The sequence below is a fragment of the Nerophis ophidion genome, linkage group LG12, assembly GCF_033978795.1.
Source record: "Nerophis ophidion isolate RoL-2023_Sa linkage group LG12, RoL_Noph_v1.0, whole genome shotgun sequence".
In the NCBI taxonomy this organism is placed as follows: domain Eukaryota; kingdom Metazoa; phylum Chordata; class Actinopteri; order Syngnathiformes; family Syngnathidae; genus Nerophis; species Nerophis ophidion.
Genome location: NC_084622.1, coordinates 15,953,008 through 15,973,007, shown reverse-complemented (window position 1 = coordinate 15,973,007; position 20,000 = coordinate 15,953,008). Strand labels below are relative to the sequence as shown.

The window sequence follows — 20,000 nt, the reverse complement described above, 5'->3', positions numbered from 1 at the left end:
TTGTATTCTGTTTTTATTTACACAACGTGACAACTTCTCTGCTTTTGGGTGTATATATATATATATATATATATATATGTATGTATGTGTATATGTATATATATATATATATATATATACACACACATACATATATATATATATATATATATATATATATATATATATATATATATTACTATATCATGTTTGTGTTGTTGTTGCATTTAGGAAATTCAGATTTAAAATTGCTCCCATAATGGAATGCAGCTCTCTCGAAACAACCACCTGCTCCTTTCCTTTATCCCAACTTCATTCATTGCTGCCTTCCTCCATCTTCTGCTGTGAAATAATCTCCTCTTCCAAATTCAAAGCCACCGGCAGATCATAAAGCTCTTTAGTATTTGCTTACGAGGAGAAATGAAGTATTATCCACTGCCAGTACACACCTTGGAGTAGTTTGTTGGGACTTGAATTGACATCCCTGGGACACCAAAGTGATGTGTTTGCTATTTTCTTTCACAATGAGGTAACGAACGCAATGCTTGATCTTGTGGAAATAGTCGATAAATGCTTGTTTTGTTTGTCTGCAATCATTTGTTGACATCAGTCATGATCGTAATGAACTCCGGTTCAAAACAATGTGCTGTTTGTTGCAGATAAGATCATAACACTGACTGTGTGATCAATAGTATTAGCTTTGAAAAAACGGTGAACCTATAGTGGACTTCGAGATTTAGGCATTGAATAAGAAAAAACCCAATATGATTGATTTTTAACAATTTTATGAGTTGTGCCCTTTTGGATCCCCGAGAATTGTTGTTGGATTTTTTTTCTATAAAACTGTCTTTGATCACCAAAAAATGAATTTAAATCAATATTGTTATGATTAATTAACCTTTTTAAGGCTCTAATTACTTTACATCAAATATTCCACTTTAACATTTTGGTGCTAAAAGCTTGCAGTTTTGTGTTTTTGCCCTAAAAAACAGGGTTTTCTTTAACAAAAAGGGCATATTAGAAATGTTTTTTAGTTTATATCGACCGATGGACCTATAGTGGACCTTGAGATTTAAGCGTTGAATAAGAATAAAACAATATTTATTTTTAACAATTTTATGAGTTGGGCCCTTTTGGATCCCCAATAATTTTAGTTGGATTTTTTTCTTTGAAACTGTCATTGATCACAAAATAACAATTAAAATAAATATTGTTATGGATTATTGATGTTTTTAAGGCCCTAATTAATATACGTCAAATATTGCACTTTTGTAAAAACTTTGGAGAGTTCAAAGATGAAAAATTTATTAGAAAAACTAAAGTATTATTGATCGCTGCAGTACAGTATTTTTATGTGGGGGGGAAAAAAAGTTTACATAATTTGTCTTTCTCAACATATGTTTTTTGTTTTGATATTGTTGTTCATTTTACTTTGTCACACTTTTAAATTCAAACACATTGTAATAATAATACATTTTAATTGGTAAGCACAATAGTAGATAGTATAAAGAGTACACATGTGGTTAGAGACTTGAGATGAGCGGATAGGCAATTATATCATCCGCATCACTAAAGTTCTCATCCACCCACCATCCACCAGAACCAACATTTTATCTAAACCGCAACCGTCCGCCACCCGCTCTTGATGTTATATATCAGGGGTCCGCAACCTTTACCCCTCAAAGAGCTAGTTTGACCCGATTCACAGAGTAAAGAAGACAATGGGAGCTGCAACCATTCTTGTGAATATTTTCTGGTGTTCATCCTGATAACAACAATAAGGGCATGCTATGAAGCCAGGGCCTAAGGCCTTCAACAACTTGTACAAACTGCTTGCCAGTCCAGCAAAATGTTGTATGCTGCTTCCACAGATACACGTACAAGATTGAAAGGAATACTGGGTGATACAGAGTACACTGGTGGTTGTGATATAAACAACTTTAACACTCTTACTAATATGCGCCACACCAAACAAGAATGACAAACACATTTCGGGAGAACATCCTCACAGTAACACAACATAAACGCAACACAACGAATACCCATAATCCTTTGCATCCATGACTCTTCCTGACTATATTTTACACCGCTAGCACCAAACCCCGCCCACCTTACAGGGGGAAGGGGGGGTTGTGGTGCTAGCGGGGTGTATTATATAGTTAGGAAGAGTCATGGATGCAAAGGATTCTGGGTATTTGTGGTGTTGCGTTTATGTTGTGTTACTGTGAGGATGTTCTCCCGAAATGTGTTTGTCATTCTTGTTTGGTGTGGCTTCACAGTGTGGCGCATGTTAGTAAGAGTGTTAAGGTTGTTTATATCACAACCGTCAGTGCACTCTGTATCACCCAGTATGCCTTGCAGTCTTGTGCGTGTGTCTGCCAAAGCCACATACAACATGTTGCTGGACTGGTAAGCAGTTTGTACATATTGTAGAAGGCATCAAAGTCAATGCCTTCATAGCACGCCCTAATCCTTGTTAACTGGGTGACCGCCAGCAGATACTCGCGATAATGTTTGTGGCTTTTATTGTCATCGTTACTTTGAGACACGAGTCAAAATGGCTCTTTGAGTGGTAAAGGTTGCCGATCCCTGAATTATGTATATTAAATATTTCCAAATGGTTGAAACGCCACCAGACCGAAACTATTAAAAAATCTATTATTTTTTTTGTCATGTCACCCGCCCGACCGCAAACCGCGCATCTATTAGGGACAGAGTAGAATAAAACATGTCCAACAGTTCTAGATAGCGTCCAGCAGAGGGGGGTGTTGGACAATTTAAAACTGTAGTAGAAACCTAAATGAGGGATGTCAAACTCCTTTACATTGAGAGCCACATTGTAGTTATGGCTGCTATCAGAGGGCCGATTGATACAGTGAATATTTATAATTTTAATGTATAATCGCCTCATTGTATTTTTACACGATTCCTTATGGCTTTTTTATTCCGTTTTTTTTACTTCAAATTTGATAGATAACATTATTGCTTTTGAAATCACAAGTCAGGGGAGACAAGCATTTTATTGTAACAAAAAAATGCTTGGAATACATGTTAATAATACAGGGATGTGGCAATTTTGACACATACTAAAAAGTCAAATAATTGTATTTTGTAAAAATGCTAAAACATACGTTACATATGTTTAAAGATAAAACTTTGTGTTGGCTTTGTGTTATGTGATAAGTGTACTATTAATAATTATTAAACAGATTTTTTTTTTAAATGCAAAAAGCTGAAATGTTGATTTTTTTTTTACGAAATATTACTCTGTTTCATTCTGATTGTTACATTTATTTATATCACAATTTTTTATAATTATCCATTAATTCTTATGTCACCGACCATGCTTCCTTCCAGTCACTTGACGTTTCGCCAATCCAATGTAATTGTAAAAGATGTCTGTCGGGCGGCGATGTTTGTGTTGTTAATAGTCAGTGTTTTATTGTTCATAGTCAATATTGTTAATTATGTTAGACCCACTATGGACTGGACTTTCACAATATTATGTTACAAACCCCGTTTCCATAGGAGTTGGGAAATTGTGTTGGATGTAAATATAAACGGAATACATCCATCCATCCATCCATTTTCTACCGCTTATTCCCTTTCGGGGTCGCGGGGGGCGCTGGCGCCTATCTCAGCTACAATCGGGCGGAAGGCGGGGTGTTTTCAAATCATTTTTAACCCATATTCAGTTGAATATGCTACAAAGACAACATATTTGATGTTCAAACTCATAAACTTTATTTTTTTTTGCAAATAATAATTAACATAGAATTTCATGGCTGCAACACGTGCCAAAGTAGTTGGGAAAGGGCATGTTCACCACTGTGTTACATCACCTTTTCTTTTAACAACACTCAATAGTGAGGAAACCAATTGTTGAAGCTTTGAAATTGGAATTCTTTCCCATTCTTGTTTCATGTAGAGCTTCAGTCGTTCAACAGTCCGGGGTCTGCGCTGTCGTATTTTACGCTTCATAATGCGCCACACATTTTTGACGTGAGACAGGTCTGGACTGCAGGCGGGCCAGGAAAGTACCCGCACTCTTTTTTTACGAAGCCACGCTGTTGTAACACGTGCTGAATGTGGCTTGGCACTGTCTTGCTGAAATAAGCAGAGGTGTCCATGAAAAAGACGGCGCTTAGATGGCAGCATATGTTGTTCCAAAACCTGTATGTACCTTTCAACATTAATGTTGCCTTCACAGATGTGTAAGTTACCCATGCCTTGGGCACTAATGCACCCCCATACCATCACAGATGCTGGATTTTGAACTTTGCGTCGATAAATGTCTGGATGGTTCGCTTCCCCTTTGTTCCGAATGACACGATGTGGAATATTTCCAAAAACAATTTGAAATGTGGACTCGTCAGACCACAGAACACTTTTCCACTTTGTATCAGTCCATCCTAGATGATCTCGGGCCGAGAGAAGCCGGCGGTGTTTCTGGATGTTGTTGATAAATGGCTTTTGCTTTGGATAGTAGAGCTTTAACTTGCACTTACAGATATAGCGACCGACTGTATTTAGTGACAGTGGTTTTCTGAAGTGTTCCTGAGCCCATGTGGTGATATCCTTTACAGATTGATGTTGGTTTTTGATACAGTGCTGTCTGAGGGATCAAAGGTCACGATCATTCTATGTTGGTTTTCGGCCATGTCGCTTACGTGGAGTGATATCTCCATATTCTCTGAACCTTTTGATGATATTATGGAGCGTAGATGTTGAAATCCCTAAGTTTCTTGCAACTGCACTTTGAGAAACGTTGTTCTTAAACTGTTTGACTTTTTTCTCACGCAGTTGTGGACAAAGGGGTGTACCTCGCCCCATCCTTTCCTGTGATGGACTGAGCATTTTTTGGGAAGCTGTTTTTATAGCCAATCATGGCACCCACCTGTTCCCAATTAGCCTGCACACCTGTGGGGTGTTCCAAATAAGTGTTTGATGAGCATTCATCAATATACAAGTACTATACAAGTACTATACAAGTACAACCCATTTATTTTGTAAAAATGCTAAAACATACGTTACATATGTTTAAAGATAAAACTTTGTGTTGGCTTTGTGTTATGTGATAAGTGTACTATTAATAATTATTAAACAGATTTTTTTTTAAATGCAAAAAGCTGAAATGTTGATATTTTTTTACGAAATATTACTCTGTTTCATTCTGATTGTTACATTTATTTATATCACAATTTTTTATAATTATCCATTAATTCTTATGTCAGCGACCATGCTTCCAGTCACTTGACGTTGATATTTAGGGACGGCGTGGCGCAGTGGGGAGAGTGGCCGTGCGCAACCCGAGCGTCCCAGGTTCAATTCCCACCTAGTACCAACCTCGTCACGTCCGTTGTGTCCTGAGCAAGACACTTCACCCTTGCTCCTGATGGGTGCTGGTTGGCGCCTTGCATGGCAGCTCCCTCCATCAGTGTGTGAATGTGTGTGTGAATGGGTAAATGTGGAAGTAGTGTCAAAGCGCTTTGAGTACCTTGAAGGTAGAAAAGCGCTATACAAGTACAACCCATTATTATTCATTCCTCAACTTTATCAGTATTTATTTCCACCTTTCCCAACTTCTTTGTCACGTGTTGCTGGCATCGAATTCTAAAGTTAATGATTATTTGCAAAAAGAAAAAGTGTTTATCAGTTTGAACATCAATTATTTTGTCTTTGTAGCATGGGGTTTGTATTAGGGGGAGGATTTTCCATGTAAAATTCACCATTTCCTTTCCACTGATACCATTCTTAAATGCTTAGTCAATACATTTATCATTCAAAAGATGCACCGATTTAAAGTTCTGTTTTTTGTTGTTGTCTCCCATCAGGGCTTTGGCATGGACTTCACACCGGATGTTGACTCTTCCTGACACAACGCCGCCGTTCGTCCAGCCTTGTGACCCGCCAGCACTGGGGAGGTGCCAGTGGATGAGTGGCTGGGAATCAAACATGCATCGACTGCACAAAAGGTACCAGGGTGTACCACTATACACTACCAATGCAATGTTGTAAATGGCAAAACAAGCATTCACCATTACATAACTTTACCTACTCAATCATACCAACTAAGTGTTTCCCCCAGAAAATGTGTTAGTTAAGGTGGTGTCTCTCCAGGGGGAAGGGGGCGCCGCCAGGGACAGGCGGACGGACGGGGAAGGGGCTGGGTGGGTGTAATTTGGCCTGTCGCCACCATCACGTCCCCAGCTCAACACAGCCTGTGGGGGGCAATAGTCTACAGACTGTAGTGAAGTAGGCCGGCTTCGCCGCATGAAGAAGCCTACAATTTTTGGTTGTGTTTTCCACTCTGTATGCTGAGTGTCAATTTACCATATATATCTCGATATTTTTTCCCCAAAGTAAAAACTAAACACAAAGCAGTCCTAGTTACCTGAGATACTAAGTATGTAATTATTTTGTCTTAGTAAGTCAATATTTGCTAAGTCAAAATAATGACATAATGATGTCATTATTTTGTCATACTAAGTCAATATTTACTAAGTCAAAATAATGACATCAGTATGTCATTATTTTGACTTAGTAAATATTGACTTACTACGACAAAATAATGACATTATGTCATTATTTTGACTTAGCAAATATTGACTTACTAAGACTTATTTTGTCTTAGTAAGTCAATATTTACTAAGTCAAAATAATGACATAATTATTGGCCTGTCGCCACCATCACATCTCCGGCTCACCACAGCCTAGGTGAGTAAGTCAATTTTTGCTAAGTCAAAATAATGACATAATGATGTCATTATTTTGTCGTAGTAAGTCAATATTTGCTAAGTCAAAATACTGACATGATGATGACATTATTTTGTCATAGTAAGTCAATATTTGCTAAATCAAAATAATGACATAATGATGTCATTATTTTGTCGTAGTAAGTCAATATTTACGAAGTCAAAATAATGGCATACTTTAGTATCTCAGGTAACTGGGACTGCTGTGTGTTTTGTTTTTACTTTACAGAAAAAATATGGAGATATATATGGTAAATTGCCACTCAGCGTACAGAGTGGAAAACACAACCAAAAACTAAGTAAATCTTAGTAAGTCAATATTTACTAAGTCAAAATAATGACTAAGTCAAATTAATGACTTTTTTGAAAAAAAGTCAAAAGTGGGGCCACATGCTGACGTATGCTCAAATCATAATGCTTAATTTACCGGACCCAAAAAAATAATAATTATAATAAAATAAAAAAAATAAAAAAAATTAAATATATATATATATATATATATATATTTATTTATTTTTATTTTTAATTTTATTTTTTAAAACTTTAGTTTAGGTGGTTGCCCTTTATTGTTAAGGCGGCCGCCTATTCACTAGAGGAAAAGCGCTATATAAATATAATTCACTTCACTTAACAACAAAACGCTGCGGTAAACCCTGCAACTTATATTCTTGTCTTCATGAAAGAAACATGCTTGTATTATCATTCAACACCTTTACCTTGTTAACAAAAATCTATGTTTCATAAGTAAGTACATATAAATATATAAAAACCAGCTCAGTGGCCTAGTGGTTAGATTGTAGGCCCTGAGATCGGTAGGTCCTGAGTTCAAACCCCGGCCGAGTCATACCAAAGACTACAAAAATGGGAGCCATTACCTCCCTGCTTGACATTCAGCATCAAGGGTTGGAATTGGGGGTTAAATCACCAAAAATGATTCCTGGGCGCGGCCTCTGCTGCTGCTCACTGCTCCCCTCACCTCCAAGGGGGTGATCAAAGGTGATGTGTGTGTGTGTGTGTGTGTGTGTGTGTGTGTGTGTGTGTGTGTGTGTGTGTGTGTGTGTGTGTGTGTGTGTGTGACAATCATTGGTACTTTAACTGTTAGGCGGCGGCGCTTCTGGGTGTTGTTGATAAATGGCTTTGGCTTTGCATAGTAGAGTTATAACTTGCACTTACAGATGTAGCGACCAACTGTAGTTACTGACAGTAGTTTTCTGAAGTGTTCCTGATTCCATGTGGTGATATCCTTTACACACTGATGTCACTTTTGGATGCCTGAGGAATCGAAGGTCACGGACTCTGCCGATTTCGTGCAGTGATTTCTCCAGATTCTCCGAACCTTTTGATGATATTACGAACCGTAGATGGTGAAATCCCTAAATTCCTTGCAATAGCTATTTGAGAAACGGTGTTCTTAAACAATTTGCTCACGCATTTGTTGACAAAGTGGTGACCCTCGCCCTGTCCTAGTTTGTGAATGACTAAGCATTTCATAGAAGATGATTTTTACACCCAATCATGGCACCCACCTGTTCCCAATTAGCCCGTTGGATGTTCCAAATAAGTGTTTGATGAGCATTCCTCAACTTTTCTCAGTCTTTTTTGCCACTTATGCCAGCTTTTTCAAAACATATTGCAGGCATCAAATTCCAATTGAGCTAATATTTGCAAAAAATAACAATGTTGGAACGTTAAGTATCTTTTATCTTTGCGGTCTATTCAACTGAATATAAGTTGGAAAGGATTTGTATTCTCTTTTTATTATCATTTACACAACGTGACAACTTCACCGGTTTTGTAGTTGAATATGGGTTAGGGTTGGAAATATAAATTTCCCGTCCATCCCGAAACCAAGCAAGCTTGATGCTCCACAGCTTGTACAGACTCTCTCTAAGCCTTTTTGGGGGCTATGTGGTGTTCCAAAGTAGATTTACCTCCAATAACCATTTAATAAATCTCCATCCATTAGAGTCGGGAGGCTTCGTAAGAGCTGGCTGCATTAAGCCTGATTATGGGATGTGCGGCAGCATGAAAGGGTCTACGTGTCAAGTATGTCATCGAGTGATTTATATCCCCGCGTGGCATCGCGGGTCTTGTCAGTCGGGACGGAGCACAGTGAGGAAAACTCTGATTTGATGCTTACCTTTCCCCTCTGCTGCACAGTGGCCGTCTCCTGGTGACCTTTGACCTCTTGGCATGGACAGCAAGGGCCCCGCTAGTACCTTCAAGAGGACCTCCCTCAAACGCAGCACATCGGGATCTCAGAAGGTAAGACGCACTGTTGGGGATGGGATGATATATGAATATGCGGGTCCTGGAAGTCGAAGATTTCAACCTTTTCTGAGCCAAGGCACGTTTTTTCCATTGAAAAAATCCACCTGCAGAAATCTTTGAAAAATGACACTCAGCAGCTGATATTGACGAATAAAACGTGGTTCTATAACCAAGCATCAATCAATCATCGTTTATTTATATAGCCCTAAATCACAAGTGTCTCGAAGGGCTGCACGAGCCACAGCGACATCCTCGGTTCAGAGCCCACATCAGGGCAAGGAAATACTCACAACCCAGTGGGATGTCAATGTGAATGACTATGAGAAACCTTGGAAAGGACCACAGATGTGGCAGATTAATGAGAGTCCAGTCCATAGTGGATCTAACAAAATAGTGTGAGAGTCCAGTCGTAAGTGGATCTAACATAATAGTGAGAGTCCAGTCCATAGTGGATCTAACATAATAGTGAGAGTCCAGTCCATAGTGGATCTAACATCATATTGTGAGAGTTCAGTCCATAGTGGATCTAACATAATAGTGAGAGTCCAGTCCATAGTGGATCTAAATTCATATTGTGAGAGTTCAGTCCATATTGGATATAACATAATAGTGACAGTCCAGTCATTGTGGATCTAACATAATATAGTGAGAGTCCAGTCCATAGTGGATCTAACATAATAGTGTGAGAGTCCAGTCCATAGTGGATATAACATAATAGTGACAGTCCAGTCATTGTGGATCTAACATAATATAGTGAGAGTCCAGTCCATAGTGGATCTAACATAATAGTGTGAGAGTCCAGTCCATAGTGGAAATAACATAATAGTGACAGTCCAGTCATTGTGGATCTAACAAAATATAGTGAGAGTCCAGTCCATAGTGGATCTAACATAATAATGAGTCCAGTCCATAGTGGATCTAACATAATAGTGTGAGAGTCCAGTCCATAGTGGATCTAACATAATAGTGTGAGAGTCCAGTCCATAGTGGATCTAAAGTAATAGTGAAAGAGGCCAGTCCATAGTGGATCTAACATCATATTGTGAGAGTTCAGTCCATAGTGGATCCAACATATTAGTGAGAGTCCAGTCCATAGTGGATCTAACATGAATGTCCAGTCCATAGTGGATCTAACATAATAGTGAGAGTCCAGTCCGTAGTGGATCTAAAATAATAGTGCGAGTCCAGTCCGTAGTGGATCTGACATAATAGTGTGAGGGTTCAGTCCATAGTGGATCTAACATAATAGTGAGAGTCCAGTCCATAGTGGATCTAACATCATATTGTGAGAGTTCAGTCCATAGTGGATCTAACATAATAGTGAGAGTTCAGTCCATAGTGGATCTAACATAATAGTGAGAGTCCAGTCCATAGTGGATCTAAAGTAATAGTGAGAGAGTCCAGTCCATAGTGGATCTAACATCATATTGTGAGAGTTCAGTCCATAGTGGATCTAGCATAATAGTGAGAGCCCAGTCCATAGTGGATCTAAAGTAACAGTGAGAGAGTCCAGTCCATAGTGGATCTAACATCATATTGTGAGAGTCCAGTCCATAGTGGATCTAACATAATAGTGTGAGAGTCCAGTCCATAGTGGATCTAACATAATAGTGTGAGAGTCCAGTCCATAGTGGATCTAACATAATTGTGAGAGTCCAGTCCATAGTGGATCTAAAGTAATAGTGAGAGAGTCCAGTTCATAGTGGATCTAACATCATATTGTGAGAGTCCAGTCCATAGTGGATCTAACATCATATTGTGAGAGTCCAGTCCATAGTGGATCTAACATAATAGTGTGAGAGTCCAGTCCATAGTGGATCTAACATAATAGTGAGAGTCCAGTCCATAGTGGATCTAAAGTAATAGTGAGAGAGTCCAGTCCATAGTGGATCTAACATCTTATTGTGAGAGTCCAGTCCATAGTGGATCTAACATCATATTGTGAGAGTTCAGTCCATAGTAGATCCAACATAATAGTGTGAGAGTCCAGTCCATAGTGGATCTAATAAAATAGTGTGAGAGTCCAGTCCATAGTGGATCTAACATAATAGTGAGAGTCCAGCCCATAGTGGATCTAACATAATAGTGAGGGAGTCCAGCCCATAGTGGATCTAACATAATAGTGTGAGAGTTCAGTCCATAGTGGATCTAACATAATAGTGAGAGTCCAGTCCATAGTGGATCTAAATTCATATTGTGAGAGTTCAGTCCATATTGGATATAACATAATAGATACAGTCCAGTCATTGTGGATCTAACATAATATAGTGAGAGTCCAGTCCATAGTGGATCTAACATAATAATGAGTCCAGTCCATAGTGGATCTAACATAATAGTGTGAGAGTCCAGTCCATAGTGGATCTAACATAATAGTGTGAGAGTCCAGTCCATAGTGGATCTAACATAATAGTGTGAGAGTCCAGTCCATAGTGGATCTAACATAATAGTGTGAGAGTCCAGTCCATAGTGGATCTAACATAATAGTGAGAGTCCAGTCCATAGTGGATCTAACATGATAGTCCAGTCCATAGTGGATCTAACATAATAGTGAGAGTCCAGTCCGTAGTGGATCTAAAATAATAGTGAGAGTCCAGTCCGTAGTGGATCTGACATAATAGTGTGAGGGTCCAGTCCATAGTGGATCTAACATAATAGTGAGAGTCCAGTCCATAGTGGATCTAACATCATATTGTGAGAGTTCAGTCCATAGTGGATCTAACATAATAGTGAGAGTCCAGTCCATAGTGGATCTAAAGTAACAGTGAGAGAGTCCAGTCCATAGTGGATCTAACATCATATTGTGAGAGTTCAGTCCATAGTGGATCTAACATAATAGTGAGTCCAGTCCATAGTGGTTCTAACATAATAGTGAGTCCAGTCCATAGGGGATTTAACATAATATTGAGTCCAGTACATAGTGGATCTAACATAATAGTGTGAGAATCCAGTCCATAGTGGATCTAACTTAATAGTGAGAGAGTCCAGTCCATAGTGGATCTAACAAAATAGTGTGAGAGTCCAGTCCATAGTGGATCTAACATAATAGTGTGAGAGTTCAGTCCATAGTGGATCTAACATAATAGTGAGAGTCCAGTCCATAGTGGATCTAACATAATAGTGTGAGAGTTCAGTCCATAGTGGATCTAACATAATAGTGAGAGTCCAGTCCATAGTAGATCTAACTTCATATTGTGAGAGTCCAGTCCATAGTGGATCTAACATAATAGTGTGAGAGTTCAGTCCATAGTGGATCTAACATAATAGTGACAGTCCAGTCATTGTGGATCCAACATAATATAGTGAGAGTCCAGTCCATAGTGGATCTAACATAATAATGAGTCCAGTCCATAGTGGATCTAACATAATAGTGTGAGAGTCCATAGTGGATCTAACATAATAGTGTGAGAGTCCAGTCCATAGTGGATCTAACATAATAGTGTGAGAGTCCAGTCCATAGTGGATCCAACATAATAGTGAGAGTCCAGTCCATAGTGGATCTAACATAATAGTGAGAGTCCAGTCCATAGTGGATCTAACATGAAAGTCCAGTCCATAGTGGATCTAACATAATAGTGAGAGTCCAGTCCGTAGTGGATCTAAAATAATAGTGAGAGTCCAGTCCGTAGTGGATCTAACATAATAGTGTGAGAGTTCAGTCCATAGTGGATCTAACATAATAGTGACAGTCCAGTCATTGTGAATCTAACATAATAAAGTGAGAGTCCAGTCCATAGTGGATCTAACATAATAGTGTGAGAGTCCAGTCCATAGTGGATCTAACATAATAGTGTGAGAGTCCAGTCCATAGTGGATCTAACATAATAGTGAGAGTCCAGTCCATAGTGGATCTAACATAATAGTGAGAGTCCAGTCCATAGTGGATCTAACATGAAAGTCCAGTCCATAGTGGATCTAACATAATATCAATCAATGTTTACTTATATAGCCCTAAATCACTAGTGTCTCAAAGGGCTGCACAAACCACCACGACATCTTCGGTAGGCCCACATAAGGGCAAGGAAAACTCACACCCAGTGGGACATTGGTGACAATAATGACCCAGTGGGACGTCGGTGACAATGATGACTATGAGAACCTTAGAGAGGAGGAAAGCAATGGATGTCGAGCGGGTCTAACAGGATACTGTGAAAGTTCAATCCACAATGGATACAACACAGTCGCGAGAGTCCAGTCCAAAGAGGATCCAAGACACAGCAGCGAGAGTCCCGTTCACAGCGGACCCAGCAGGAAACCATCCCAAGCGTAGGCGGACCAGCAGCGCAGAGATGTCCCCAGCCGATACACAGGCGAGCAGTACATGGCCACCGGATCGGACGGGACCCCCTCCACACGGGAGAGTGGGACATAGAAGAAAAAGAAAAGAAACGGCAGATCAACTGGTCTAAAAAGGGAGTCTATTTAAAGGCTAGAGCATACAAATGAGTTTTAAGGTGAGACTTAAATGCTTCTACTGAGGTGGCATCGCGAACTGTTACCGGGAGGGTATTCCAGAGTACTGGAGCCCGAACGGAAAATGCTCTATAGCCCGCAGACTTTTTTTGGGCTTTGGGAATCACTAATAAGCCGGAGTCCTTTGAACGCAGATTTCTTGCCGGGACATATGGTACAATACAATCGGCAAGATAAGATGGAGCTAGACCGTGTAGTATTTTATACGTAAGTAGTAAAACCTTAAAGTCACATCTTAAGTGCACAGGAAGCCAGTGCAGGTGAGCCAGTACAGGCGTAATGTGATCAAATTTTCTTGTTCTTGTCAAAAGTCTAGCAGCCGCATTTTGTACCAACTGTAATCTTTTAATGCTAGACATGGGGAGACCCGAAAATAATACGTTACAGTAGTCAAGGCGAGACGTAACAAACGCATGGATAATGATCTCAGCGTCTTTAGTGGACAGAATGGAGCGAATTTTAGCGATGTTACGGAGATGAAAGAAGGCCGTTTCAGTAACGCTTTTAATGTGTGCCTCAAAGGAGAGAGTTGGGTCGAAGATAATACCCAGATTTTTTACCGTGTCGCCTTGTTTAATTGTTTGGTTGTCAAATGTTAGAGTTGTATTATTAAATAGAGTTCGGTGTCTAGCAGGACCGATAATCAGCATTTCCGTTTTTTTGGCGTTGAGTTGCAAAAAGTTAGCGGACATCCATTGTTTAATTTCATTAAGACACGCCTCCAGCTGACTACAATCCGGCGTGTTGGTCAGCTTTAGGGGCATGTAGAGTTGGGTGTCATCAGCATAACAGTGAAAGCTAATACCGTATTTGCGTATGATGTCACCTAGCGGCAGCATGTAGATGCTGAAGAGTGCAGGGCCAAGGACCGAACCCTGGGGAACTCCACACGTTACCTTAACGTAGTCCGAGGTCACATTGTTATGGGAGACACACTGCATCCTATCAGTAAGATAAGAGTTAAACCAAGACAGGGCTAAGTCTGACATACCAATTCGTGTTTTGATACGTTCTAATAAAATATTATGATCGACGGTATCGAAAGCAGCGCTAAGATCGAGGAGCAGCAACATAGATGACGCATCAGAATCCATCGTTAGCAATAGATCATTAGTCATTTTTGCGAGGGCTGTCTCCGTGGAGTGATTTGCCCTGAAACCGGATTGAAAGGTTTCACATAGATTGTTAGACGCTAAGTGTTCATTTAACTGCTCCGCAACAATTTTTTCAAGGATTTTTGAAATAAAGTGAAGGTGAGACACCGGTCGGTAATTTACCATGAGGTCAGGATCGAGGTTAGGTCTTTTAAGAAGAGGATGAATAACCGCTTTTTTGAATGCTAGGGGAACACTGCCCGAGGAGAGTGATAAGTTTATAATATTTAGCACTGATGGACCTAATAATACAAAGAGCTCCTTGATCAGTTTCCCAGGAAGAGGGTCAAGTAAACATGTTGTCTGTTTTATTCCATTTACATGTTGTAACAATTCCTCTAATGTTATTTCCTCAAAACGAGAGAAACTATTTTGGAGGGCAGTATCCGCCGTATATACAATCGTGTCAGTGTTAATAGAACCCCGTTGTAGCTGGGACGCATTGTCTTTAATCTCCTTTCTAATGACTTCAATTTTCTTACTAAAGAATTGCATAAAGTCATCAGCTGAGTGGGTTGAGCTACTGGAAGGAGTCCCTTGTTGGGTAAGCGATGCTACCGTACTAAACAAAAATTTAGGATCGTTTTTATTACGGTGGATGAGATTTGAGTAATATTTAGCTTTAGCTAAGGTAAGCATGCGTTTATAAGTTATTAAACCATCACTCCATGCTTGATGGTGCACCTCAAGTTTAGTCGTGCGCCATTTGCGTTCCAGCTTTCTACATAATAATTTCTGAGCTCTAGTTTCTTCTGTAAACCACGGGGTGCGCTTTTTTGGAGCCTTTTTTAACTTTAGCGGTGCTATGTTATCAATGGTTTCGCGCAGGGCGTCGTTAAAGTTGTTAGTGAGGTTATCAATAGAGCCCACATACTTTGGGAATGGTGCCATTACCGAGGGCAGTAGGTCAGCAAGAGTTGTCGTTGTGGCTGTATTAATGTTGCGGCTGCTATAGCAGTTATTATTATTATTAGTTTGACGAACATGCGTCTGAACCTCGAATTTTATAAGGTAATGATCGGACAATACTTTAGTATACGGGAGTATCGTAACTTTGGAAACGGTGATGCCCCTGACAAGCACTAGGTCTATCGTATTACCGTTGCGATGCGTGGGTTCATTTATTATTTGTGTGAGACCACAGCTATCAATTACAGTCTGGAGCGCTACGCACGGTGGGTCCGATGGGGTATTCATATGGATATTAAAGTCCCCCATTATGATTATATTATCGGCGTGTGTCACTAGATCAGTAACGAACTCTGAGAATTCATTAATAAAGTCCGAATAGGGCCCTAGGGGGCGGTAGATAACAGCCAGGTGTAGAGGCAGCGGTGTGACAGACCTCATAGTAAGCACCTCAAACGATTTATATTTATTATTTATGTTAGGACTAAGGTTAAAGTTTTCGTTGTATATATTAGTGCGACCCCTCCACCCCTTTTGAGCGGACGGGCAATATGCGCATGTGTAAAGTTAGGAGGACATGCCTCATTTAGCGCAAAAAAGTTGTTTGGTTTAAGCCAGGTTTCGCTGAGACCGATGACGTTAAGATTGTTGTCTCTGATAATATCATTAACTAACAACGTTTTAGGAGACAATGATCTTATGTTTAAAAAACCTATATTATAGGTAGTGGGCTGTTTCAGGGAATTTTTGATCAAATTATCCGTAGTAGCAATATTAATAATGTGTTTATTATGCCCAGTGCATTTAGTATAGTTACGACCATATAATAGTGAGAGTCCAGTCCGTAGTGGATCTAAAATAATAGTGAGAGTCCAGTCTGTAGTGGATCTGACATAATAGTGTGAGGGTCCAGTCCATAGTGGATCTAAAGTAATAGTGAGAGAGTCCAGTCCATAGTGGATCTAACATAATAGTGAGAGTCCAGTCCATAGTGGATCTAAAGTAATAGTGAGAGAGTCCAGTCCATAGTGGATCTAACATCATATTGTGAGAGTCCAGTCCATAGTGGATCTAACATAATAGTGTGAGAGTCCAGTCCATAGTGGATCTAACTTAATAGTGAGAGTCCAGTCCATAGTGGATCTAACATAATAGTGAGAGTCCAGTCCATAGTGGATCTAACATGAGAGTCCAGTCCACAGTGGATCTAACATAATAGTGAGAGTCTAGTCCATAGTGGATCTAACATCATATTGTGAGAGTTCAGTCCATAGTGGATCAAACATAATAGTGAGAGTCCAGTCCATAGTGGTTCTAACATAATAGTGAGTCCAGTCCATAGTGGATTTAACATAATATTGAGTCCAGTCCATAGTGGATCTACCATAATAGTGTGAGAATCCAGTCCATAGTGGATCTAACATAATAGTGAGAGAGTCCAGTCCATAGTGGATCTAACATCATATTGTGAGAGTTCAGTCCATAGTGGATCAAACATAATAGTGAGAGTCCAGTCCATAGTGGTTCTAACATAATAGTGAGTCCAGTCCATAGTGGTTCTAACATAATAGTGAGTCCAGTCCATAGTGGATCTAACATCATATTGTGAGAGTTCAGTCCATAGTGGATATAACATAATAGTGAGAGTCCAGTCCATAGTGGATCTACCATAATAGTGTGAGAATCCAGTCCATAGTGGATCTAACATAATAGTGAGAGAGTCCAGTCCATAGTGGATCTAACATCATATTGTGAGAGTCTAGTCCATAGTGGATCTAACATCATATTGTGAGAGTTCAGTCCATAGTGGATCAAACATAATAGTGAGAGTCCAGTCCATAGTGGTTCTAACATAATAGTGAGTCCAGTCCATAGTGGATCTAACATCATATTGTGAGAGTTCAGTCCATAGTGGATATAACATAATAGTGAGAGTCCAGTCCATAGTGGATCTAAAGTAATAGTGAGAGAGTCCAGTCCATAGTGGATCTAACATCATATTGTGAGAGTTCAGTCCATAGTGGATCAAACATAATAGTGAGAGTCCAGTCCATAGTGGTTCTAACATAATAGTGAGTCCAGTCCATAGTGGATTTAACATAATATTGAGTCCAGTCCATAGTGGATCTACCATAATAGTGTGAGAATCCAGTCCATAGTGGATCTAACATAATAGTGAGAGAGTCCAGTCCATAGTGGATTTAACAAAATAGTGTGAGAGTCCAGTCCATAGGGGATTTAACATAATAGTGAGAGTCCAGTCCATAGTGGATCTAACATAATAGTGAGAGAGTCCAGTCCATAGTGGATCCAACATAAATAGTGTGAGAGTTCAGTCCATAGTGGATCTAACATAATAGTGAGAGTCCAGTCCATAGTGGATCTAAAGTAATAGTGAGAGAGTCCAGTCCATAGTGGATCTAACATCATATTGTGAGAGTTCAGTCCATAGTGGATCAAACATAATAGTGAGAGTCCAGTCCATAGTGGTTCTAACATAATAGTGAGTCCAGTCCATAGTGGATTTAACATAATATTGAGTCCAGTCCATAGTGGATCTAACATAATAGTGTGAGAATCCAGTCCATAGTGGATCTAACATAATAGTGAGAGAGTCCAGTCCATAGTGGATCTAACAAAATAGTGTGAGAGTCCAGTCCATAGGGGATCTAACATAATAGTGAGAGTCCAGTCATAGTGGATCTAACATAATATAGTGAGAGTCCAGTCCATAGTGGATCTAACATAATAATGAGTCCAGTCCATAGTGGATCTAACATAATAGTGTGAGAGTCCAGTCCATAGTGGATATAACATAATAGTGACAGTCCAGTCATTGTGGATCTAACATAATATAGTGAGAGTCCAGTCCATAGTGGATCTAACATAATAATGAGTCCAGTCCATAGTGGATCTAACATAATAGTGTGAGAGTCCAGTCCATAGTGGATCTAACATAATAGTGTGAGAGTCCAGTCCATAGTGGATCTAACATAATAGTGTGAGAGTCCAGTCCATAGTGGATCTAACATAATAGTGAGAGTCCAGTCCGTAGTGGATCTGACATAATTGTGTGAGGGTCCAGTCCATAGTGGATCTAACATAATATTGTGAAAGTCCAGTCCGTAGTGGATCTAACATAATAGTGAGGGGGTCCAGTCCATAGTGGATCTAACATAATAGTGTGAGAGTCCATTCCAAAGCTTATCTAACATAAAAGTGTGAGAGTCCAGTCCATAGTGGATCTAACATAATAGTGTGAGAGTCCAGTCCATAGTGGATCTAACATAATAGTGTGAGAGTCCAGTACAAAGTGGATCTATCATAATAGTGTGAGAGTCCAGTCCAAAGTGGATCTAACATAATAGTGTGAGAGTCCAGTCCATAGTGGATCTAACATAATAGTGTGAGAGTCTAGTCCATAGTGGATCTGACATAATAGTGTGAGAGTCCAGTCCATAGTGGATCTAACATAATAGTGAGAGTCCAGTCCATAGTGGATCTAACATAATAGTGAGAGTCCAGTCCATAGTGGATCTAACATAATAGTGAGAGTCCAGTCCATAGTGGATCTAACATAATATAGTGAGAGTCCAGTCCATAGTGGATCCAACATAATATTGTGAGAGTCCAGTACATATTGAATCCAACATACGGTAATTTATTTTGGAAAACCTTGTTACATTATTTAATGCATCTAGCGGGGTCATCGCAACAAAATGAGGCATAATAATGTGTTCATTCCAGAACTTTGTATATCGGTATCGGCTGATATCTGAATCGGTAATTAAGAGTTGGACATAATCGGGGGGAAAAAAGCCATTATGGGACATCTCTATTTTTAACCCAATTAGGTGAAATTACATAATCTCCCATGGCTCACCAGACTGTATCTCACGGCACAGTGGTTGAAAGAGACTGCACTAAGGAACGGCACATTATTTGCAAATTGTGAATTGTGAATTATATTTATATAGCGCTTTTCTCTAGTGACTCAAAGCGCTTTTACATAGTGAAACCCAATATCTAAGTTACATTTAAATTATAATTATTGATTTGCAAAAAATATTTTTGGGACCAATTCTGTGACGTTGCATTATTTCCCACGGCACACCAGACAATATCTAGTGCCGCGGCACAGTGGTTGAATAACACTGCTGTAGATGACACTTTAGTTTTACTTTTACAAACCCCATTTCCATATGAGTTGGGAAATTGTGTTAGATGTAAATATAAACAGAATACAATGATTTGCAAATCCTTTTCAACCCATATTCAGTTGAATATGCTACAAAGACTACATATTTGATGTTCCAACTGATAAACTTTTTTTTTTTTTGCAAAAAATCATAAACTTTAGAATTTGATGCCGGGCAACACGTGACAAAGAAGTTGGGAAAGGTGGCAATAAATACTGATAAAGTTGAGGAATGCTCATCAAACACTTATTTGGAACATCCCA

General features: G+C 39.4%; 1 protein-coding gene across 3 annotated transcripts in view; it reads left to right on the top strand.

Annotated features, from left to right (window-relative positions):
- The window catches only part of LOC133563022 (transient receptor potential cation channel subfamily M member 1-like), a 164,009-nt gene that overhangs the window by 41,988 nt on the left and 102,021 nt on the right, over window positions 1–20,000 (top strand). For 2 of the 3 annotated variants that reach the window (XM_061916931.1, XM_061916929.1), the window contains exons 2-3: window positions 5,814–5,954; window positions 8,895–8,999. In XM_061916931.1, the coding sequence (XP_061772915.1) occupies window positions 8,928–8,999 (72 nt within the window). In that variant the 5' untranslated portion in view covers window positions 5,814–5,954; window positions 8,895–8,927. Of the gene's footprint in view, window positions 1–401; window positions 509–5,813; window positions 5,955–8,894; window positions 9,000–20,000 lie in introns of those variants that run through there. The other variant, XM_061916930.1, reaches the window with a different exon arrangement.